Source organism: Polypterus senegalus, chromosome 5 (assembly GCF_016835505.1).
Source record: "Polypterus senegalus isolate Bchr_013 chromosome 5, ASM1683550v1, whole genome shotgun sequence".
In the NCBI taxonomy this organism is placed as follows: Eukaryota; Metazoa; Chordata; class Cladistia; order Polypteriformes; family Polypteridae; genus Polypterus; species Polypterus senegalus.
Window position 1 is genome coordinate 127,830,282 of NC_053158.1, and position 22,424 is coordinate 127,852,705.

The following is a 22,424-nucleotide window of genomic DNA, read 5'->3' on the forward strand; positions in this document are numbered from 1 at the left end:
TTATATTTTAGGACCATCCTTCAGTGTTTAGTTTTTGGCTGGGGTGTCTGATTTTCATACTTCTATACTCTCTATTAGCATCCCTTTGCTTCCCCACATTTTACTATTTTATGACTTTTCTTCACTTCATTTATGTGTTGTCTAAAAGAAGCTATATGCAATAGGGGCAATTGCTGAAAAAACTGCCCATGCCTCTCGCTCGATATCTCCTGATTCTTTTCCTTTTTCTGTCTAGAAGTCTTCCTTTCTTAATCTGTTTCTTTTAGAGTTTTCAGTGGAAAGGCTCAAAACGGCATCTAGCCCTTACATTGATTAATGGATGCATGTGGCACAGGTGGTTTGAGCACAAATGCACCAAAGTCTTGACCACAATCCTAATTTTTACCTCTTCTTCTCCATAATTGGTGGAGTGGTGGCTCTGAGGCTAGGGATTTGCACTGGTAATCGGAAGGTTGCCGTTTCGAAAATGCCAAAAGTGACTCTACTCCATTTGGGCCCTTGAGCAAAGCCCTGAACATGCAATTGCTCCGTCCTGGGTATGACGTTAATCTGCATTCAGCCCTGCAAGTAGGCCCTCTAACCTGCTGGGAAAAACCTGGGTGTTGGTGGCAGGATTGGCATTCCAGCTGCAATAAAAAAAAACTCACACTGGTTCCATTCCATCTGAACTAGTGTGGTGCTGGAGTGTCACCCACTGGGATCCTGAGTTGGTTCGTTATGTGGTGGGTGCGGCAATGCGCTGTATCAGCGTGTGCTCCTTACCTCTCTCTCTTTTCCATAATGGGGTCAATGCTGTGCTATTCCATCACTTGTTGGTCCCTTCTTCTTTGCTTGTCACTGTTACTTGTATTTTTGCAGGTTTGGGCTAGTTGCGTTCAAATTGAGTAGATACTGATCAGGAAAATGCTCATTTAATAAATGCAGTAGATATGTTATCCCAGCAGATGTTTAAGAAGATTGTAAATAGTGGATGAACTTGATTTTATAGAACTCTTTATTTTTACCACAAGCAGCATTTTGTATACTTTAGCAAGACATTAATGTACTGTTTATTTTCTTTTGAATCTCAGATTTTATTATGCAGTCCAAAATCTTGCTGTATGCTGAATTAGCCTGTGTGTGCTAATGTACCCTGAGAAGGACTGACATCCCACTGAATCTATAACATCTGAAGCTCCCCTTTACCTTGCAATAGGAAAAGCAGGCTGACATTATTGAGCCAGGCATTGAGCAACACAGTTAAAGAGCACAGGATCTCTTCAACATTCTACATAAAGAGCTTATAGGCATTCTTCAGCATCCACACAACATGTCTGTCAGATGATGATCAATAGATCAAGGCTAATATTTTTTTTCATATAAACAATTTGCTAAGCAGATAAGCCACAGCTCCCAGCATTCCAGCACTGGAAAAAGCAAGTTCAGAGAAAGTAAGAATTAATGGACTGGATAACCTATAACACACATTCTAGAGGAGAGTGTTTACACAATGTAAGATTTATAACCACCAGTAATGACGTGCATTAACATCTGTTATGGATAATGTGATAATAATGTGACTTCATCTAAAGTGGAGAGGAACCACAATTCATAAGGGTAACATCCTGTATGTTGATTCAAGCAACAAAGTGCAGTCACAACATGTAATTTTATTTTATTTATGTGTTCAATCATTCATTCTTTGTGAATGCAGCTGTCCATGTGAAACCTTGTGTTGTTATGCTGTTCTGCACAAGGTAGGCTTCTGTCCAAATAATATCCAAAAGCAGATTTTAAAGTTCAAAGAGAAAGTTTGTATTGTGGCATCCTTTTGCAGAAAAACTATAGGCAGCAGCGGAGCTGAATACACTTATGCCAGGCACAGGCTTTTAAGATATGTAATGAGGCCAGAGAATTCACCATCAAAAGCCTTTGGACACTGTCTGTGGGAATTCTCCTTTTGTATGATATTCAGTTTTGTGTCCCCAGTTGGAGGGCTGAAGAAAGCCAGGGGTCAAGGGTTTGCAATGCCTTGGGCACAATTGGCACATGCAATCTGTTATTTAATAGTTTTGAATAAATGTAGCTGGGCTAAAAGAGTAACTGGCAATTCATGCTCTGTTTTTAAAGCCTTTCCTCCGAGATTATGGTTATATGTCTAAAAATATTTGTGAACTTTTGTGCAACCAATGAAGTTATTCATTTTTTATTCTGAGTTACATTATGTATAACCACTGTGCTTTCTTTTATGTGTAACTGGTTGCATCAGAATATCAGTGCAGTTAAAGTATATGATCCACAATGTCATGCTTATTTGTTTACGTGGCAGCTCTGATGGGAAATAATAACCCAAAAAGAGAGACGCATAGTGTATTTTTGAAAATGAATAGAAAACCAGAGATGGATTATGACTGACCATCACGGAAATCCTTAACTGGCTTGAAAGAGTATTACTTTAAGTTATATTTTTAGATGGGGTTACAGCGCCAAGTCATAGTCTGCAAAGATAGGCAATCTGAGGTTAAGATGAAGAAACCATGCATGTTGAAAACATTTAGGTGTTTATAGCTGTACATTTATTATAATTTGTTTGTAGGTTTGGCTTTTCTTTTGCCCAAAAATGCTCACAAGATCGGAATACAGTACAACAGCGAATTTATGTTTATACAGCAAGAGCAGAGGCAGTTTACAAGAATTGCTCATGGTCATAACATAACATTGAGGCAGAAATTTAACTTGGACCTTTGTGATTTAAAGCCCAGAGCGTTGGCCTTTACATCTACCCTGCAAAATGAAATGTTAACGTGACAAGTGTATGAATGATACAGGAAAATTATCACATTAGAAAATTCTTAATGGAAGAAAAAGTCTCTAATTTATTGAAACTGAATTTAAACTAACAATCACATCCAGTGAATGTGTAGCATTTCCCCATATCTTTATTCTTGTTCTTTTACTAGCTGTCACCATTTAATAAAGACCAACAAGGTTGCTGGAACAATGTTGAAAGTAATAAAACATAAAATTCTCAACTCAGCTTCATCCAATTAAGGATCATGGAGGCTGCCAGTCCATCAAATGGCCCACTCACATTCACAGATACACAGGGTAATTTGGAATCACCAGCCTAATGTGCACGTCTTTGCAGATACATGCCCAGAGAAACATACCAAACAGATATGGGGAGAATACATAGACTCCACAGAGACAACTGCCAGGACTGAGATGTAAGCCTAGGGAAGCTTGATCCATGGACTAGCAGCTCTATTTTACAAGGTTTAAATATTATATATTTAGTTGACAATATGTGTGTATGGTATTTGAAAGTTGTAAAGGGCAATTGTGAGCTGAATTTTTCTTTGACTAGATGTGTCTGAAAAATAATTGCACTTCTTTACTTATATAGGATATAGCGGGTTGGACAATGACTGACTGACTTATTTACTTAAATGTAATATTTCTCTATAGTAGCAAAGCCCTGGTGCAGTTTCAGCATTATGTTTTGGACTGATGGACAGCCTCCTCATGTCGCTAAGCTGAAATAAGCAACTTCAGCAAAATAATGAAGGGCTGGATGGCCTAAGCATTCCTTGTACCTGTATATCCTGTAAAAGGTAGTTTTTATTTAAATCTCTCTATTATAAAAAAAAAAACTTGGGATGAGACTTTTTGGCGATGAGATGTGATCTTTTGAAGAGAGACAGATTGGAAGAGAGACAGATTTGAAGAGAGAGAGAGAGACACTTCAGAGAGACACTTTCACGTCCTGCGACACCGTCAAATCACGTCATACTGACATCCTATGGAAGCAAGTCCTGTGAGATGGTGACCTTTGCAAGTCATGCCCTACTTACAAACATTTTCAAACAAGATCACGGTACTAAAATTCGAAAGTATCAAAAAAAAAGAGAGTAAAAATCGCATTAGCTCTAACAAACGGAAATTATTACTCGGTGAAATAAGGGAAAATGATAATTATCCAGGACCAAGTGGAATTAAAAACTTAGCAGGTCCAAGCGGTGTCACAAATAAAAAACACAGACAAGAACACAAAGTAGAATGTCATAAAGAGGTTAAAAAATGAGGTCGCAATACACATGCAGAGCAGGTTAGAGATTATGAAAGCAGTGGAATTCGAAAGGCACAAAAAAACGTTGGTGCGATACAAATGCAGAGTAAGTTATAGCTTATGAAAGTAGTAAAATTAGAAAGTATCAAGAAAATGATAGTAAAGATCGCATTAGCGCTAACAAACGGAAATTATTACTCTGTGAAATAATTGAACAGCAAAAAGAGATTGAATATATGGACATAAGTGATATGTCAGAAGTATGTAGATATTGTAAGGCTTTAAAGTTTAAGTCAGAGACTGTAGATCGTCTAATTCATGTTGCCATCAGGGAAAAGTAGTGTTGCTTCGCAATGAAGAGGCGTATCTGCAAGAATTAAAAGATTTGTTGTTTGGTATGTGGGATATGGCCTGCCTTTCATCTTGGCCAATACCCCCAGGCCGCCAGGTGGAGCCCTGCATGCAACATAGAGGTGCCCCAAGTTCCAGCAGGGCATCATGGACAGTGGAGTTTTTCATCACAGCCCTGCAGGATACCATGGGGACCTCCAGGGGACGCTGCAGGAAGGCACAGAGACTTTGGTTTCACCTGTAACCCGGAAGTACGTCTTAGTCGAGGCGACAGAGCGAATGATGGGATGAAGAAGAGGACTTTTGATCTGACCCAGAAGTGATAGGAAGTCACGTGACTGAAGGATTGGAAACACTTCCGGGTTAGGGACTATAAAAGACTAGGAAAGATACCAGACGTGGAGCTGAGCTGGGTGGAAGGGTGGCAACGTGTCTGGGAGTGGTGGATTGTTTATTGATTGAGAATTATTGTTATTATTGATTGGTTTATGAGTATTGTGGAGAGGAGGGTGCTTTCTGCACTTATTTGTAAAAATAATCATTGGACTTTTACCTGGTGCCTGGCGTATAGTCTGAGGGTTCAAGAGGATGATAGCGCCCTCTATCTCTCACAGGTAAAAGTGAAATCCACAAACACTATAGCAAAATAAATGAATCTACAATAATCTTTTCACATTCACATCATTCAAAGCACAAAACATAGTTTTACACAATAATGGACCATATGCTATGAGAATCTGTGGTCCCACAACAATTAAAGCTATGACAAATTCAGTTTTGAACAAACCACAATTCGGTCAGATGTATATTTATGATCACGGAGAAGCGATGCAACATAGAATTGAAAGAGTTAAATGATTGGACATAATAGAAATTATACAGCCAATAATGGATACAAATCCATACGTCCAAAAGTATTGCACTTTACACGAAATGTATCTGCAACACACAGACAAAGAAATTTTGTTGGATTTCTATATGAATCTGAAAGATCACAGTCACATTTATAATTAACCAACATGTGATGAATTGTCGGCAATAATAATTTCCAAACACGAAGATATCAAAGACAGAGTAGATATTCATGTATATCCAAAAGCAAAGCATGATTCCTCATTTCTGTCAAATAAATCACCACATTCCAAAACTTTACTCTTTCCATTGCTGTTCCCAGATGGCAATACAGGATGGTCATAAAATATGAAACAAACGCATTCAGAAAAACAAATATCACCCACACAATATTTTGAGTCAAAATTAGCGATATGTTCCCATGTGTTTAATCCACTTCTGTCATTTCAACGTCTATTGCAACATTACATTATTAATGCATATCTAAAAGTTAAAGCTAATTACCTCTTCTTTGTTAATTTGAATCAAGCAAAACTTAGAACGGAACATATGCAAGGTCTCATTGATCACGTTCAAAATTCAAATATCAATAGTTCAGTGATGGGCTATGCAATGGGAAAAGATTACTTGTATTGAAAATTGGTAGAACAATTCTAACATGTCAGATTTTAACAGGCAACAAGAAAGGTAATGTAGTACATATTCCGTGAATAACATTAGACACAAAAGGAGATTTTGATATGCCATTTGTATTAAAACGTTTACAGTTTCCCATGAAAATAGCTTTTGCAATGACAAATAAATCACAAGGACAAACTTTTGAAAAAGCTGGTTAATTTATAAGAGAGAGAGAAATGATATTCACTCATGGGCAGTTATAAGTTGCGTTATCACGATGTAAGACCAAACAAGGAATCAAAATTCAATGTGATCTTGAAGAAAAGCTAATTCCAAATATTGCTTTTACTAAAGTTTTAAAGTAAAAGTGAACATAATGCATATGTAACAATTCCCATGAGGAAAACAATCCCTTTAAATTATATTTCCGGTTAAACAATCCCGGGGGTTGGCGAGCGAAACGAGCAGGGGGCAGAGCCCCCTAGTATTAAGAAAAAATTAACAACTTTTCATACATTTATATAAAACTGTGTAGTAAAGTGGATTGAAACTCAATATCGGACTTTATAACATGCACCTTATTTGATATCAGAGGGTTTGAGCTTCTTCCATTGAATACTTTTTATGACAAGTAAACTACTTTGAATTACATGTGATTGCAATTGTAACTGTACTATCTTTCCTTTACTCTTTGAATAACTAGATATTTTTGCTTCAAAAATAATAGAACAATGTTTGCTATATCATACACAGAAATTTGAAAGTTATTAAAAATGTACAAAACAAAGTACAAAGTTGTTTTTTTTGTCAAAAATGTAACCTTTAAATACCTAGTGCTGAAAATAGTTCAGTATAAGACACTGACTTTTAACACACTATTGCATCCAGTTTCTTAATTTGTGAAGTAATGATAGATTGACTTTTTGTGTAAGTATTAGGCAATTAGCTGGCACTCAAAAGTAACCAAGAATTTATGCCAGGGTTGTTTCCTGCCTGGTAACCAATGCTACTAGGATGAACACCAGCTTCCCATGACCCTGAGCAGAATAACAGAATATCTAAGGATGGTACATTTTATGAACTTCATTCGTAGTGAAGTTTATTATCTCTCAGATATACGAAATGTTACAAGTGTGTATGAATGAATTGTTTAACTAACCGTGGAGGATGGCAAAATAATGAAAAAAGAAACAAGTAAAGATAGATCAATGTAATGAAGGTAATAAACAGATTAGTGCATACTGAAGACAGTAAGAATATGTGATTTAAAATTTGTTAAATCAAGTCTATTTCAGTTTAGAGGTTTATATAGGAAGAATATCAGCATTCACACAATACCCACTGTGCAGCATTGTGTGTGGCATAGTGTCTCATATTCCCTTAAACTATTATGAGTACAACAGCAACATACTAACCATAAACACAATGGTATTTCTCCAGCACTCACATGTTAGTATATGACATTCTTACAGTATGCCATGCTGAATATTTTTGAAAGCAGTCACTGCAAGCTGAACACACATAGGTTTCTCTTAATCAATTCCTTTATTAATTGCATTCTTGTCTCTGGTAAGTCAATATGGTATTTAAAGTGTTAAGAAACAACAATGTTATGATACTGAAGTGCAACCCACCTAAGGAAACAAGAAGTGCTGTGCAGATTTAAGTATATTATAAGTGAGTGTGAGTGTAGCTTACTACAGGCATGTTGATTCTTACTCTTCACATACTCATTCCAATGCCCAGGATGATGGTGAATGTGGCATTGTCAGAGAGAAGCTCAAGAGATGTATCCTCTGTTGATGTCAGATCATCAGGATGACACATCAATTTAGGTTGATTTAAAAAAATGTGTTAGTTTAGATTAAAAAAAAATCCAAAATGTTATTCTTGACAGGATTAAGTAAGGCTATTAAAGACTCTTTACATTTGCAGTATAACAATGAAAATTACAGTAAAGATTTGTTGAAAAAATATTATGGCATTAGAAATTAATTATATTGTATTTGCGACAGAAAGAACAAAATTTACTCAGTGAACATGACTTACATTTGCTTGACTTGAACCACGTGCAGTGGTGCCAGTGTTTCAATTTCTGAATATCATATTTTAAACATTGGACATAATGCTTAACGTATTCGAATTTTATGTTAATACGTCCTTTAATACAATGAAATGGGAAACTGTCTATTTTTGCGAACACTGTACAGCAGGTCAACAATAGAGCTCAGTGGATTGGAAAAGCTACAATATAGCAGAGGCATTGTGCTGATTGAACCAAACGTGTCATACCACCAGTTATTATCATGCTGATTATAGAAACATTGTGGCAAAAAGACATGTTTCTTATTACAGAAACCTGAAATGTGCAAATCCAGATTAATTTAATCACCCTTCAGAGCTGTCATAAGTGGCAAAACCATCTAATACAGTGATCCCTCTTCGATCGCGGGGTTGCATTCCAGAACCCCCCACGAAAGGTGAAAATCTGTGAAGTAAAAACCATATGTTTATATGGTTATTTTTAGATATTTTAAGCCCTTATAAACTCTGACACACTCTTATAAACATTTCCAGCACAGTTATACAGCATAAACCCTTTGTATTCTCTTAGATATTAGGTAAGATTCGTTGAAATTATGTATGTAAACACACTGTTTATATACAGTAAAACCTAAATATTATTTTAAAGATATCAAGTGTCTCCGATATCACATATGTTACAGCCATTACGATAGACAGGCCACCAGCAATAAATACGTACAATGCAAGAAAAATTGTATACTGTAAAATGTGTGTACAGTTACACTAAACGTACGTACATGCACTAAGTACGTAGAAAATTAGTTATGGGTACTCACCAACAATGACACGACGCCTTGTCCGATAACGATGAGTTTAATTTTAACAAACAGCTCTTCAAAAGGAGCCTCTTCAGGAGACTGTGTAGCACAGCCGTTGTCGTCTGGAGTTTCTTCTTCCACTGAAGGCATACTAGGCGGTGTTTTGAGGGTAAGGAACATCACGACAGGCAGTTGCTGGCGCTGCTTTTTCATTTGTGTAAGGAGGTTTTTATATACTTCTGTAGTGTCGTCAAGAGCATTTCTAAATTGCGAAGAACGAATCATTTGCAGGTCCCATTCTTCAACCGATATCTGAAGATCTTTTGCCATTCGTAGAATGGTCACGAGACGCTCGAGAGTTATGCCGGCATCTTCTTCCTTTGCTGGGTCCTGTTGTTCCTTATCTTCCTCGCTCACTGACTTGGTCATCTCGGCCAAATCTTCGTCGCTCAGCATCTCGGAGTGGGCATCAAGCAGCTCATTGAAGAAAATGAACTCTTTACACAGTGAAACACATTGATGCTGAATGAGCGAGACAAGATTTCCTGGTTAACACAAAGCGGAATTGAATTCTGCGCTCTGTTGCTGAGCCAATCAGCACCCAGGAACTCAACCGCATGGTCTGATTGAGTAGCTTCTCAGCCATCCGCCAATAGCGTCTCTTGTATGAAATCAACTGAGTAAACCAACTGAGGAAACATGTACCAGAAGAAAAAAGACACATTGTCCACAGAAACCCGTGAACCAGCAAAAAATCCGCAATATATATTTAAATATGCTTACATATAAAATCCATGATAGAGTGAAGCCGCGAAAGTCAAAGCGCGCTATAGCGAGAGATTACTGTATATCCAAAAGATTTTGTGCTACTAAGCATTAAATAATCTGCTTAAAATGACTGGTTTATGGGACTTACTACAAAAATATTTAGCAGCACACATGTATTAGAAAATACTATTTAGAAAATACTAAAATAATAAACACTATCAATAATTCAAAGTTCAGTGAAAGCTTTCATCAAAGCTAATAAAAGGCCAGATTCTCTGCTTTCTCACACACCTAGCCCCCTATATGCTATAACATATTGGTAAACTGTCCTTGAAGGGATGCTGCAATTATAGTACAATATAAATACAGGAGGGCATGATGGTGCAGTGGTGCCTAACATTGCTGATGGGTTCAGACCTGGACCTGGTCACTATGTGGAAACTGTATGCTTTTCCCAATGCCTGCATGGGTTTTGTCCACAAATTCAAGTTTTTTCCTGCATCCCAAAGACGTAGGGTTATATGGCAATTTGAAATTGATCCATTATAAGTAAGTGGGCCATGTGATGATGAACTAGCTGTATATCTAGGGCTCAATTGCTACTTTGCATTAATTTCATCCAAGAAAGACCCAGGCTTACCATGACCACAATGGGCTCATTAAATGTGGATGGACTTCTGAGATGATTCTCTTAATAAAAGGTGTTACATAAATACAAAGCTAAACATCTTAACAATGCTTATGAATATCATGGATTTCAACATATCTCAGTGATGATACCCGTATGTACATTTATTACATCACACTTCTGTGAACTCTTGATAGAACCTTCTTTGTGCAGATATACAGTATTTATCCTGATTCTTTAGGGCTCAGCACAATTTGATGACTATAAAAACATCACTACCAAATGTTCCAAAGATTCCAAAAGTGACAGTTGGATTTGTGGGAAAGAAAACATCTAATGGCAACAAGACAAAATGTAAGCTCTAAAGAAAAGAGCTCTAAATTAGGGATCACGTCTGTTTTGAAATCACAAAATTTGCCATCTTCTTTGATTTTAATGTTTTTAATGTAATCACCCATGAGAAAGAGAGCTAGGCCAACACAGTGAAAGTTTAATAGTAGAAAAGATAAGTAAGTAAATAAATACAATAAAAAGGGGAAGAGAATTTGCTTCCTCAATTTAAATGCTTGTTCTAAAATGCTATTGATTAGATCCTGTCAGGTTTTAAAAAGGTTTTGCACAGATCCTCTAATTTTAAAATATTTCTAAAATATTCTTTTTTGGTCTACTTCATGTATGTGCACAAGTAATTTGGTTGATATATTTTCATTCTTTTGAAAGTAAAGAAATAATAAAATTTATATTAACAATTTATACATTTGATGATTGGTATTGTTTCTTCTGAGAAGCTACACCACTCTAATTTCAGCCAGAGATGATGTGGGTCTTTTCATAGTGAATAAAACACTTGACAAAGATAGGTGGTTGAGAGAATGGATGGATATGTATGTTTGACTACATAATTTAAATACATGATGGAGACAATTTTTTGCAGTGTTAAAAATACTCAGACATACATATGGTACTAAAAAAAAATCCCATGTGCATTGGCCACTGGTTTTGATGTTCTAAAATATGACCAACCTTGATAGTTCATCCAGACGACAACATGTACAATAAAAATGAAAACACAGCAAAAGCCCCACACACACCGCTTACAGTAAATGCAGGAAATGGTTGCATTATTCAGTTTTCATTTGTAATCTGCTACAAAATAAACCACAGATTTGCAGCAGGTAAATACAAAATTTCCTGCTTTTTGCTGACTGAGAAAAAACAAAACTTGCTTACTAATAAATGGCCAATGATGCAGGTCAGCATTTGTCCAAAATGGCATTGCCATTGATGTGTAAATTAAAACCCTACAATTAAAGCTGATTTCTTTTATTAAAAGAATCCCAGTGGAATGAAGAGACATTGCAATGAATGTTTTGATGGTTACAGAAGAACTACTTAGCCTTCAACAACAGCCCAAATTAAAACCTTCTTTTTACATTGGTGATTTTTCTTTTTTGCTTTCTAAAGTTTATGATATGGTTAATGTTTTAGTACTCCCTAGGTTTTCACTATTCAAACATATAATTTTAGGGTTTTAATTTACTGTAAGAAAGTAATCCCTACATAATTCTTTTGACGTCACTTTGGTAATAAGAAAACTTATCAGTAATGAACCACAAAATCAAAGGATTTTATTTTTAGCTCAACATAAAACACAGTCACAAATTGACAAAAACACACTTAGAGTGACAGTGAAGAAATTTCCAGTACTTTTTGTCAGTTTATTTTGTTACAGTCTGGAACTTTTTATATATCACTGAACCTGCTTAATACAATCCTGGGTTAGTAGTCTATCCCAGCATAGCAAACCATAAGGCAGGAAGCAGCTCTGGACAGGGATGCAGTCCATAGCAGGACATACATCCTCATTGTCTATGGCTCATCAAACCTGAGCTTATAATCATTTGGCACGCTTGTTATTTCAGTCCCAGCCCTCTCCTTTCTTGAGCTACAATAGATGCTGTCTCTGTCACTTGGGTGGTCTTGTGGATGGTTCTCCTTCTCCCACTTCCTACTATACTCAGAAAACTGGGGGCATTGATTAGGGAATAGGCTACAAAGTCCTGGATGCCAACCTCCAGAGGCAGGCACCTGGCTCTCCATTCTGCTTACTGACATTGCCTGAGCAGTCCTACGTATTTGGTGAGCTTCTTCTCAGAAGTCTCCCAAAAAGCTGACAGTGTGGACTAATGCCTCTTTTCCATCCTCTGCAGACTCTCAGAAGAGAAATCCTAATAATGCTACTTCTGGTCCCACCTCCAGAGACCTCCCAGCTACTCCCAATCCTGACTTCTTCCTTCTTATCCTTCCTTATCCTCTATGAAGTCACCCCCTTCCTCTTGTTTATTTAGTCACGTTATGACTCAGTCCTTGGAGATAACTGAATAGTTGATGGATCCCCAAACCATCTTCCTGTCTCTCCTGTTATTTTTATAGTGCATTAGCAAATGTCAATCCCTTGCTGAGGTCAAGGTGCCTACAGATGTTTCCCTGTGGTTTTTAATTCCTTGCCTAATTTAGCAAAAACAATCAACCTGCCTTGAAGGGCAAGAATGCTTGGCTGCAGTAATTCCTGCACAGATAGTTTTGACAACGGCCTTCAGGATTTTGTCATACTGCCATCTGTAATGTCCCTGACCACACGTTGTGGAGCAGCTGCTCAGGACTTGGTGCAGAGTGGGCAGACAGAGACTCTGCTTTAACCAGGCCCGTCTTAACAGCATCATAGGTCCCTAGACAATGTAATGCGTTGGGACCCATGTTTTGATAGCAAAACAGAAACATAAATAGGCATCAAAAAGGCCCTTATAGTCCTTGGGGACGCAGTCAGTGTCCATTGTGCCCATATGTTAAGATGGCCCTGGGCCTTTACCCTGTATGTGCAGGTTCAGTGATATGTTTGGAACACTATACACTGCCTGAACAAGAATTTTATGCAGTGTGGCTCAGATTTCCATAACTCCACTCAGATTACCTTCCTCTTAACTGCATTCTCCATTCTAGTCCACATTCCTTGTTGTCTCATTGTGACTGCCCTGCAAGATCTTCCTCCTTAACTGCTGCTCTCACTTCTGCTAAACTAGTTTCTGCTCCTCCCTGACCCCAGTGTTCTACATTTTTCTTCTCTTTACTAAACTGAATGTCTTTGCTTCCTTCTGTAGAGTACCTACACTATTTTCAGTAACTTAGCACTTTGGCACTTCAGATTTACTTCACTGTTTACACCATTATGCTTACATTAGCTCTGTAAAGGGATTTTATTTTTTAAATTTACAATATGGGCTGGTGCCAAAGAAAAGCACAGTGAAGCATGTGGAAGAGATTACATGAAACACAGAACCATGCCACAAGCATTTTTAACTTTTGCTTACATTATTGTGTAGTTTAACTTACAGTTAGTGAAATAATGGACAACAGAGAGGCAAGATATTGAGCATTTCTGCCTGTAGGATCCAGGATCTTGTATTTGAAATGTGTACCCAGTTGTTGTTTGTGTGAAGTTTGCATGTTCTCCCCATGTCTGCATGGGTTTTTCTAAGAGTAGCCCAGTGTACCTCACATAGCCCCATATACATGCAGGTTAGGTTTATTGGCAGCTCTCAGCTGTCCCAGGTTGAGTGTTGCATGAAATGGTGAAGTGAACTGCCACCTCAACCATGATACTTCCTTGGGCACAATTTAACTGAAATTGACTCCAATCATCTCCTTTCCTTTTTTAGAGCAGAAACTACTGATGAGTTCTGGATTGAGACTTGAAGATGGGGTGGAAGGTTGGAGAACAATACCATACTAGAACAATGGAATCAAGTGGGAGTGCATGAATAGGGATTTTAGTATGGTATTTTGTTCTGCTTCAACAGGGAGAACAAAGGAACATAAGAAATTTGACAAACAAGAGGAGACCATTCAGTCCATCAAGCTTGTTTGTTTAACTTGCAGCTCATTAAGACACTTGTTAAAGGTTGTCAAGGTTTCTGCTTCTGGATTCCCACAACTGTTTGCATAAAAAAGTGCTTCCTGGCTTCAGTCCTAAATTTACTTTTCTTTTGTTTCCAGTAGTGTCCTCAAGTATGTGATTCACCATTAAATTGAAAGAATTTTGCTCTAGGAATATACTGTATATAGAAGGAATATATTTTATCAATTCCTTTGAGAAAAACGTCAATGTTATTTCTAGATTTTTCCAAATCTTGGCTTACCTAGGCCAGAATTAAAAATTAATTAATGAATTACATTTACAGATTTTTTTTCTCACTACTTAAAGCGCTTCAACCATCACCATTGTGTAGCACCTACCTGGATGATGTGACAGCTGCCATTATTGCACCAGTATGCTCACCACACACTAGCTGTTAGGGGGTGAAGGGGTGAGAGATAGTTAGACAGTTAAAGACAGGGGATGAGTAGGGGACTAGAATGAATGGGGCCGTAATGGGCAATTTAGCCAGGACTTCAGAATTAACACTAACTCTTTTTGAAAGATGCAAAGGGATCTTTAATGACCACAGAGAGTCAGGACCTTGGTTTTATGTCTCGTCTGAAGGACAGCATCATATTTACAGCACAATGTCCCTGTCACTGCATTGGGGCATTAAGATTGACTCTCAGACTACAGGATAAATGCCACCTACTGGCCTCACAAACACCTCTTCTGGCAGCAACCCAAGCTTTTTTCTAGATGGTCTGCCATCCAAGTACTGGCTGGGCCTGAACATGCTTAGTTTAAGATGGATGACCTGTTTTGAAGCACATGTGGTATTGCTGGTGAATAGCAAAACTTTAGTTCTAAAAATAAATTATTTTTATAAAACCTTAATGTGTGTCCTATCAGTAGTATCCCCTAAGGCCTTGAACTACAAATCTGTAATCAGGCCCTGTAAGCCTACATTCAAACTTGGGGGATTCTCTGTAGTATTTCAGCATCTGCACAACACAGGGAATCCTTAGCACACCAGTAAAATTACTTATATTCTGTGCCCCCGTTCCACTCACTGTGGTGCTTCCTAAAAAGCAACATGATACATGTTTTATGCATTTCTGCACACAGAAGGAGCCAATTGAAATTAATGTAGATGCACAAAAACACAAATTCAGAATTTTCTGTTTTTATTTTGACTTGAATCTATACAGAGAGACACACTCCCCTTAACATTTCCTTGTCTTCACCTTTTACTGTTTCTAGCAGATCACTCTGAGCGCAGGCACATTCTTAGGCAGTATGCAGGAAAGTCCATTGCCTTGTGCTATGAGCTGCTAGGACTAGAGTTCTCTCCAAAGTCTCTGTCTTTGAATGAACACACTTTCATATATTAACAACGAAAAATTTATCGATGTAGTCAAATTTAAGTGCATATTCTCTGCTAATGTATGTGTTAAATTAATTCTTCAAGATTGCAATCGACAATCATAATTGACAAAGCACAGATCACCTACAACACAACACAACACAACACCCCTCACAGGGCTCAACAAAAACATTTGCACATTCCAAAAATGACAGAGAGAAGCAGGCTGAACAGCGAATGTAAATACGTAAACCTATGCATGTTCACTGCACCAGAATACAAAAAACACTTATACAGTAAATTAGTGTTCAGAAAACACATGCCTATGTACCCATTGGTGTAAATCTAGCTTTAGCATAATTTTCTTGTGAATGTTTTATGCTTTTGCAGAAGTTAAACTTAAAATTGGCTTATCATTAATTTTCTTTAATATACTTTCCTGTACAATTTCAGCAGCTTTTATTTTTCTGTCCTTTGGCCATCACCCTTGACCACTTTGTTCAGTCTCATTAGTTTTCCTTTACTTTACATATCCTTTAACCTTGTTTTAACAATGTGTGTTTAAACTGCATATTTCCATTTCTCATTTACCAGTTATAATCTTTTCTCAGTTTAGATTCTCATTTCTTAATATCGTTACAAGTTCTAACTCTTTTTTATGCCATAATGACATTGCTGGTGTGAGCAAGTCCACTGCTAGATTTGACATGCAGATTCCCACAGTGGCTCCTGTTCAAGGTATTGGTGATATTTCTGTGACATTCCTTGGCTTTTGTTCTAAGTAAATACTGTAGTCATGGTGGTTCCCCTCCTTTTACTCTATAACTGTGAAAAAACGTATGTTTAGTGTAGTGACTACTTCCTTTTTGTATCATGTTTTTGACTCATCTAGAGTTTATTTGCCACTCCATTGACTATGTTATTTTCCATCTTTCATACGTTACAAATGTTACTCTCAGCATCTATCAAGTACAGTGTCATTTACACTTCTTGCTACAGCATCTGTAATCAAAGAAAGTCTATTCTATACCAGGCAATAAAAAAATAAAAACTGAAAATAAATATTGGCTTTGTATGTCATTGTAATATACGCTATAAACATATCTGACTTTCATAACTCACTGTACACAGATATTAATAGATAAAACTGAAGTAAAAAAATATGAGAAATCTCATGAGAACCTGTAAGCCTAAACCTTGCCACGAGACAGACAGTCTCGTCCTTTGTCATCAAATAATGGGATTCTGCTTTGAGATGGTTCAGTTGTATCAGTCTACACCCACTTGTTTCTGTTAATATAATTAGAAAGTGTTTTAAGCTTTCTGAAAGAGTGAATAATGCTGAAGTTACAGTATAGCAGCATGTTCTGCATCAGCAAAGCTTGCTAAGAATGAGTAAATGCTATAATGCTATGGGGTTAACCACATAGAATCTGCTGCGGTTGTTGAAAAAAACACTTAAATAGGCCAACCTATGTAGGTGTGCAGGACCTTTAATAAACCCAAGCCTTGCATAAGTGACCTATATATAATATCCATTCCTCTCCTGACCTCATGAGTGATGAGTTATTTTACAAGTTTACCTCAAAACTGTAGTATTATCTCATAAGGCTTTATGCAACATCACTCAATGCCATACATTTATTATCTACAGTCACTAAAATCACAGTGCTTTATGACTTCTAAGTCACGAACCTAGGGTGCTAATGTATGTATCTAGTAACAGTTGTCTTTAACAGTTGAATCGGTAGAGTGGGTAGTATGGTGGTGCAGAGTACTTGCTGCTCACAAGACTGTTTTAAAGTCCTCTGCCTGCTCAATTCTGCAGACACTCTGACTCCTTTTGCCAAGACCACTATTTTCTAGTGAATTTGGTCCAGTCCCCCAAAATAAACAAATAATAAACTTAATTTATAATCTGTTACAGAAGATTTTTCTTTTGATGAAATGAAATCCAAAATGTTTTGCAGCTGTGTCAACAAAGTATTGAGCTAACTGTGCAAAGCATTTTACCAGCTACAGAATCCCAGGGACAACTCAACATATTCTACCATTTTTTGTTGCCTGATACTAACAGAGGTCACTTCTCACTTTCTTCTGAAACACAACTTAGTTAAATAAACATATTGAAACAAGCCAGGATAATCACTGTACCTTAAACCTTTGCCAAATTTGTCATAGTCCTTGTCTATTTGAATATAAAACCATGTGCACATGTCTGATTTCTCCATCTTTTTGCTGAGCTATACAGGCAGGGCTTTCAATGCCATTTGTCACCTTGTGTTTTACTGTAGGCTTACAGTCTCTGTCACACAGAAATGACATCATGACAATAATGACATTACAATTTGATTTTACTCTGTAAACAAAACAGAATATGTTGAATGTAATTGTTTTTTTATATATTCAAATATATTTACTGCAGTTTTTTTTAAACATTGTGAAATTTCTCATGCTGCATTTGTCTGGTGATCTTAACTCTGACTGCCAATTCCTGCCTCCACTCAAGTGAAAAGCACTTGTGCCTAGTGATGCACTGATTTGAAAATTTCTGGCCAGTAATGATAGGCGATTATTTGTCAAGCCATGTCCAATACCGATGTTAATACCGATTGTTTGGTGGTTCTGCTGACATTGGATAAGTACATTTGTGAAAGTGTAATTAAATGACATTTGCAAAATATGAAAAATCAAAGTGCATTTATTTTCTGATATGAAAATGATACCAACACATGGCAAACAAATAGACAAAAACAGTCTCTGAGTTCTATAATTTTATAACTTAACTGCTCTCATTTTATTCACTGGTCAGTCACTTTTTTATTCAGTGTAGACAATACTAATATTAGCTTAATAAACGAAATATGAAGTCTCCGGGTTATGAATTTTACAATGAACTGCTTTCAGGTGCGCATTTCTAATATCCTTTTTATTTACAATTAATAACAAAAAATCTACCATAACTGGTTTTCAAGTGTGATGAATTCCATTACATACCAAGTAATACTTTAAGCTCTTGCACTGTCCGAACTGAATTTTTTTTGGCTATGAAATGCTTGCGCTATTGACGGAGTTCCGCTATGCTTGGCCAGCATTGGAACTTGAGCATTCTTGACTGAAGCAGATTTACTTTCAGAAACATGACATGGTCCTTTGTATGCCTTGCCTTTGGTTGAATATTCAGATTTGTTATATTGTATAGCTTTTACTAGTACAGTATTCACTCCTTGTGAAATTTTCAGGGAGCAAAGCTTGCAAATAGCATCCATCCATCCATTTTCTAACCCGCTGAATCCGAACACAGGGTCACGGGGGTCCACTGGAGCCAATCCCAGCCAACACAGGGCACAAGGCAGGAACCAATCCAGGGCAGGGTGCCAACCCACCGCAGGACACACACAAACACACCCACACACCAAGCACACACTAGGGCCAATTTAGAATCGCCAATCCACCTAACCTGCATGTCTTTGGATTGTGGGAGGAAACCGGAGTGCCCGGAGGAAACCCACGCAGACACGGGAGAACATGCAAACTCCGCAGGGAGGACCCGGGAAGCGAACCCGGGTCCCCTAACTGCGAGGCAGCAGCGCTACCACTGCGCCACCGTGCCGCCTGCAAATAGCATTTCTTGTGTTATTTATACAAATGCTAAAGGGAATCCACACCACAGACATTTTCTACATGCTAAGTTTTGTTGCTGAAGCATGATGGGAAATGTTAGTGCAACAGGAATAATTGGCTGCAAAAATTGGCTTATTTTAGCATTTTCTTGTTTTTTTGGCTGATACCGACAATGGGTCAATACATTTGGTGCATCTCTACCTGTATCTGCAACTTTTATGTTGTTATGATGGTCACCTCTAGTGCAGTGGTCAGCACGACTGCTTTGTAGCTTGAGGGACCAGAGTCTGAGCCAAATTCTGACCACCTTACCTCTGCCCCAAACAAGGTGGTTTTTATGTTCATCCCTTTTCTACTTAGGGTTTGGGGTAGGCAGCTGCCTCAGGTAGAGGTTAATGTCATTAGCCCATCCATTTTCATGTTCATTCAACACCAATGTTCAATGAGTAGTAAATATAAGGCAGATGCTTCTTTTTAAATAATGTAAGACTAAAAACAATCTGATTTAATACTACTAAAAATCAAATTGCAATTCTCAATGCAATTTGTAATACACAAGGAATTAAAATGTTCAACATTGCTCACAGTTGTTCATTGTACAGTTGTGCTTGAAAGTTTGTGAACCCTTTAGAATTTTCTATGTTTCTGCATAAATATGACCTAAAACATCATCAGATTTTCACTCAAGTCCTAAAAGTAGATAAAGAGAAACCAGTTAAACAAATGAGATAAAAATATTATACTTGGTCATTTATTTATTGAGGAAAATGATCAAATATTACATATTTGTGAGTGGCAAAATTATGTGAACCTCTAGGATTAGCAGTTAGTTTGAAGGTGAAATTAGAGTCAGGTGTTTTCAATCGATGGGATGACAATCGGGTGTGAGTGGGCACCCTGTGTTATTTAAAGAACAGGAATCTATCAAAGTCTGCTCTTCACAACACATGTTTGTGGAAGTGTATCATGGCACAAACAAAGGAGATTTCTGAGGACTCAGAAAAAGAGTTGTTGATGCTCATCAGGCTGGAAAAGGTTACAAAACCATCTCTAAAAAGTTTGGATTCCACCAATCCACAGTCAGACAGATTGTGTACAAATGGAGGAAATTCAAGACCATTGTTACCCTCCCCAGGACTGGTCGACCAACAAAGATCACTCCAAGAGCAAGGCATGTAATAGTCGGCGAGGTCACAAAGGACCCCAGGGTAACTTCTAAGCAACTGAAGGCCTCTCTCACATTGACTAATGTTCATGTTCATGAGTCCAGCATCAGGAGAACACTGAACAACAATGGTGTGCATGAGAAAGCCACTGCTCTCCAAAAAATACATTGCTGCTCGTCTGCAGTTTGCTAAAGATCATGTGGACAAACCAGAAGGCTATTGGAAGAATGTTTTGTGGACGGTTGAGCCCAAAATAGAACTTTTTGGTTTAAATGAAAAGCGTTATGTTTGAGAAAGGAAAACACTGCGTTCCAGCATAAGAACCTTATCCCATCTGTGAAACATGGTGGTGGTAGTATCATGGTTTGGGCCTGTTTTGCTGCATCTGGGCCAGAACGGCTTGCCTTCATTGATGGAACAATGAATTCTGAATTATATCAGAGAATTCTAAAGGAAAATGTCAGGACATCTGTCAATGAACTGAATCTCAAGAGAAGGTTGGTCATGCAGCAAGACAACAACCCTAAGCACACAAGTCATTCTACCAAAGAATGGTTAAAGAAGAATAAAGTTAATGTTTATGGAATGGCCAAGTCAAAGTCCTGACCTTAATCCAATCGAAATGTTGTGGAATGACCTGAAGCGAGCAGCTAATGTGAGGAAACCCACCAACATCCTAGAGATGAAGCTGTTCTGTATGGAGGAATGGGCTAAAATTCCTCCAAGCTGGTGTGTAGGAATGATCAAAAGTTACCAGAAACGTTTAGTTGCAATTATTGCTGCAAAGGGGGGTCACACAAGATACTGAAAACAAAGGTTCACATACTTTTGCCACTCAAAAATATGTAATATTAGATCATTTTCCTTAATAAATAAATGACCAAAAATAATATTTTTGTCTCATTTGTTTAACTGGTTTCTCTTTATCTACTTTTAGGACTTGAGTGAAAATCTGATGATGTTTTAGGTCATATTTATGCAGAAATATAGAAAATTCTAAAGGGTTCACAAACTTTCAGGCACAACTGTAAGTATAAAGCAGATTGTGTACTTTTTCCCTGCTTCTCTCTTACTGGAAGTGTTTAATAAAAGGCAAATTAACCTTTGGACTCACTCTGCTAATATGCTGGCCTTTGATTTGAAAAGAATTCCTTTGGTTGGGTACTTTTGTTTAATTTACCTATTTACACAATGACGATAAACCATAGCAGAACAAATGAAAGCGGAAAGTTGGCACACACCTTGACCATCCCTTACAAAAATATATAAAGATATATATTGCAATATACCAGAAAATATGTGGATATCTCTTTTATTTTCTTTAGAATGTAAAATATATGTACCGGTAGTTCAAATGTATATTTTTAAGATTATATCTGAAATATTTTAAAATAGATATATCCTATACTATAACAAACATATTTCCAAATGCATGCTGTGTTTCCCAGAGATATGCTTCTGACAGATCATTCATTGCTCATCTTTTAACACAGGCTTTCTAATGAATTTAATTTATTATATAAGCTGTTCAAGTAGGTAGATGTGCTAGCATATATAGAATGTGATGTATTCCATACTGAATCATTTTACTGATGTTTTCTGACATTTCAAGAAAAATTGTAAAAAAACGATAATGCCAGAAATGTGATACATGCATATCTCTTCAATTTTAGTTTCTGAAGATGAATAAATCTACTGTCAGGCAAACAATTTTAACAATAAATGAGTCTGGAATATAAAAACACCTGTTCATAAATTTGTGGAAAGTCGTAGATTCTCAGATAGCATAATCATCAAAATACAAAGCAACAAGCTACAATCAAAATGAAAATCAAGAGTTAAAAAGCCCTAAAGATACAATTTTCCTACAATGCCTACTTTTAATTACCATTTCCAAGCTGAGCATTGTACTGAGGAAAGAACATTGCAAGTTACAGTGTTATTACTTACTTCTCTGAGGTTTCTTCCAAGTTTACAATGTGTGCTGTGGCACAGAGCTTTGGCCTAGGATGGATCTCGATATAAGAAACACCTTATAACACCATTTGGGTGATATATTCAATTCTAAGTTAATATCTTTTTAGAATATACATCAGTATGCAAAAATATCATATATATATTAAAAGTTGTGAAATACCTCTACACCATAAAGTACATTTTATAATATAACTAAGTTGTATATTTAAAAATATACTGTAATATATCTTAGAAAATGTGTCTTACAGTACTACTAGAATTTTTAAT

The 22,424-nt window shown here is 37.1% G+C and overlaps 1 protein-coding gene across 2 annotated transcripts in view; it reads right to left on the reverse strand.

Annotated features, from left to right (window-relative positions):
* Positions 1 to 22,424, reverse strand: part of tnfrsf11a (tumor necrosis factor receptor superfamily, member 11a, NFKB activator) — a 77,556-nt gene that overhangs the window by 31,337 nt on the left and 23,795 nt on the right. Inside the window, exon 1 of one of the 2 annotated variants that reach the window (XM_039753334.1) lies at positions 8,731 to 9,321. The exons of the other annotated variant lie outside the window; for it this stretch is intronic. Within the exon in view, the coding sequence (XP_039609268.1) occupies positions 8,731 to 9,168 (438 nt within the window). The 5' untranslated portion in view covers positions 9,169 to 9,321. Of the gene's footprint in view, positions 1 to 8,730; positions 9,322 to 22,424 lie in introns of those variants that run through there. 2 annotated transcript variants of the gene reach the window in all.